Here is a 2,081-nt window from a genome sequence, read left to right on the forward strand (position 1 = left end):
GGGGAGGGCAACGCGGGGCTCTGCGGGGAGCGAGGGGAGAGCTGAGCCCAAAGGCTGTGGGGTCGGAGGTGGCCCCAAAGGGGAGGTGCGCTCCGCTGCGGGAACGGGGGGCGGAGGGGGGGCAGGGGGCGGTCGGTGGGAGTGTGCGGCGGTGGTCGTTGTTGTTGTAGGGCCGTTGAAAGGGCTGTGTCAGCGTCCCGCTCGGGTGTTACTGTAGGGTACTCAGCGGTGGGGCTGATGGTTACCCCAGGGCTGTGCCGGACCGTTGCTGGGGGGTCCGTGTCAGCATCCCCACTGCTTGTTGTTGTTGTTGTTGTAGGGTCGCCAGCTGTGGGACCGTGCCGAGAACCCTGCTCTGTTGTTGCTGGGTGGCTCTGGGGGGGGCTCTGCAGGTCCCACTGTTACTGTCGGGCTGCCTCTGCCCCCCTCTCCCACTCCCACCAGGCTGCCCTGCCCCACAGCTTCCTACCCGCCCCACCCGTGTTTACATTGGATCAGTCAGGTGGCCGCAGCCTCCTGCATTTAGGGCACAGTCCTTCTTCCCCTCCCCCCCATTCCAGGGGTGTCCAATTCAGACAGACCTGGGGACATTGCCCACCCTGCGGGCACCAAACCCTCACCATTCCCCTGCCAAAGCGGTGCAGTCCTGAGAGCCACAGCCGGGCACTGTGCCCCACTGCAGTGAGCAGCACAGGGACCCCAACCTCCTGCCCCCTCCCCCCGCTCCCTCCCTGAGATATCCAGGGGGAAGAAAACCAGGAGAAAGAGCATCCCTGTGCTGTTGTTATCCTTGCATGACCCCCCCACAGGTCCTAACAGCCACCTGGGGGCACAGCAAAGCTCTCCCTGCTCTGGAAAAAAAGGATTTAGGAGATGGAAGGCACCTCTGACCTATAGCAGCCCTCATGAGAGATTTTACCCTATAAGAGGAAAGAGAGAGATGAGGCTGCTGTCTGTCCCAGGAGGCTCTGTCCCCAGCAGTGGGCAAGGGGGGGGAGGGTTTATGTGGATCTCATCCTCCGCACAGTGCAGGGAGTGAGGTAACCCCACACATCTCCTTAGCTCGAGGCAGAGAAGAGCTGCGTGATGCTTTGGTTTCAAGGAGAAAAAAAAAAACAAAAACAAACAAGAAAGCATCTGGATTTTGTTGTACCCTAAACACAAATAAAAGCACAGAGATTTTTGCTTTGTTTTTTTGTTTTCCATTGGAATGGACCCAAGCATGTTCACCCTGTGCTGCAGAACAGATGTGGGGGGGAAGGGATCTGTGGCACGCGTAGGGCTGCAGCTCCCAGCGGCCTCATGGATACCCACAGTGCTACTGCAGGGAGTGCAGCTCAGGGCCCAGCAGCGGTGCCAGCTGTGTGCCCATCCTCGTGGCCACGGGGCTCATTTGGACTCGGGGTGCTGTGTGGAGCTCCGTCTCGCAGCACCTTCACGAAATCCTCCACCTGCAGGATGGGATGGATGCCATCAGCTGTGCAGCACGGCGGGGATGGGCAGCATCACCCATGGGTAAAGGCTGAAGGCTGCAGGTCAGTTTGTGCCGTACCCACCCGTGCCATCAGCGTGTCCTGCGCAGCTGCATCGTGCTCAAAGTCCCCCTCGACGTCCAGCACCAGGACAGGCGCGTGCCTCACCTCTGCGAAATGCACCCTGCGGAGGGCGGGGGGTCAGAACTGGGGAGGGGCAGAGCCGGGGCGGGTAGAACGGGGCAGGGCCCTCACTCAGCGCTGCGCTCCAGCAGCCACCGCTCGTGCTGCACGTGGAGCTGCTGCAGGTACCGCAGGGTCACGTCGCGCTCCTCCGGCCTCGCCCGGCACCGCAGCCGCTCCAGGCATCTCTGCGAAGCAAAGCGTCGCGTGTCGCACCCGCACCGCCGCGGGGCTCTCCCGGCCCCTCCCTCCTTCTCTCCCTCCCGCACACCTGCGGGGAGGCGCGGAGATAGAGGAACGCGTGCGGGGCGGTGTGCGCGCCCAGCTGCCCCACGAGGAACGTGTGCCACTCCTGGTAGACGGCCCACTCCAGAGCGTCCAGCTGCCCGCCCTCGAACAGGCTCTTGGCGAACACATATCTGCGGG

General features: G+C 62.8%; 1 protein-coding gene across 1 annotated transcript in view; it reads right to left on the reverse strand.

Moving 5' to 3' along the window:
* Nucleotides 1-1,130: 1,130 nt before the first annotated feature.
* LOC104917084 (deoxyguanosine kinase, mitochondrial) overlaps nt 1,131-2,081 on the reverse strand; it is a 1,515-nt gene continuing 564 nt past the window's right edge. The window contains 5 exon segments of the mRNA XM_010728173.2: nt 1,131-1,412; nt 1,415-1,451; nt 1,557-1,656; nt 1,728-1,843; nt 1,927-2,075. Of these exon segments, the coding sequence (XP_010726475.2) occupies nt 1,390-1,412; nt 1,415-1,451; nt 1,557-1,656; nt 1,728-1,843; nt 1,927-2,075 (425 nt within the window). The 3' untranslated portion in view covers nt 1,131-1,389.

Source organism: Meleagris gallopavo, unplaced genomic scaffold (assembly GCF_000146605.3).
Source record: "Meleagris gallopavo isolate NT-WF06-2002-E0010 breed Aviagen turkey brand Nicholas breeding stock unplaced genomic scaffold, Turkey_5.1 ChrUn_random_7180001955349, whole genome shotgun sequence".
Classification (NCBI taxonomy): Eukaryota; Metazoa; Chordata; class Aves; order Galliformes; family Phasianidae; genus Meleagris; species Meleagris gallopavo.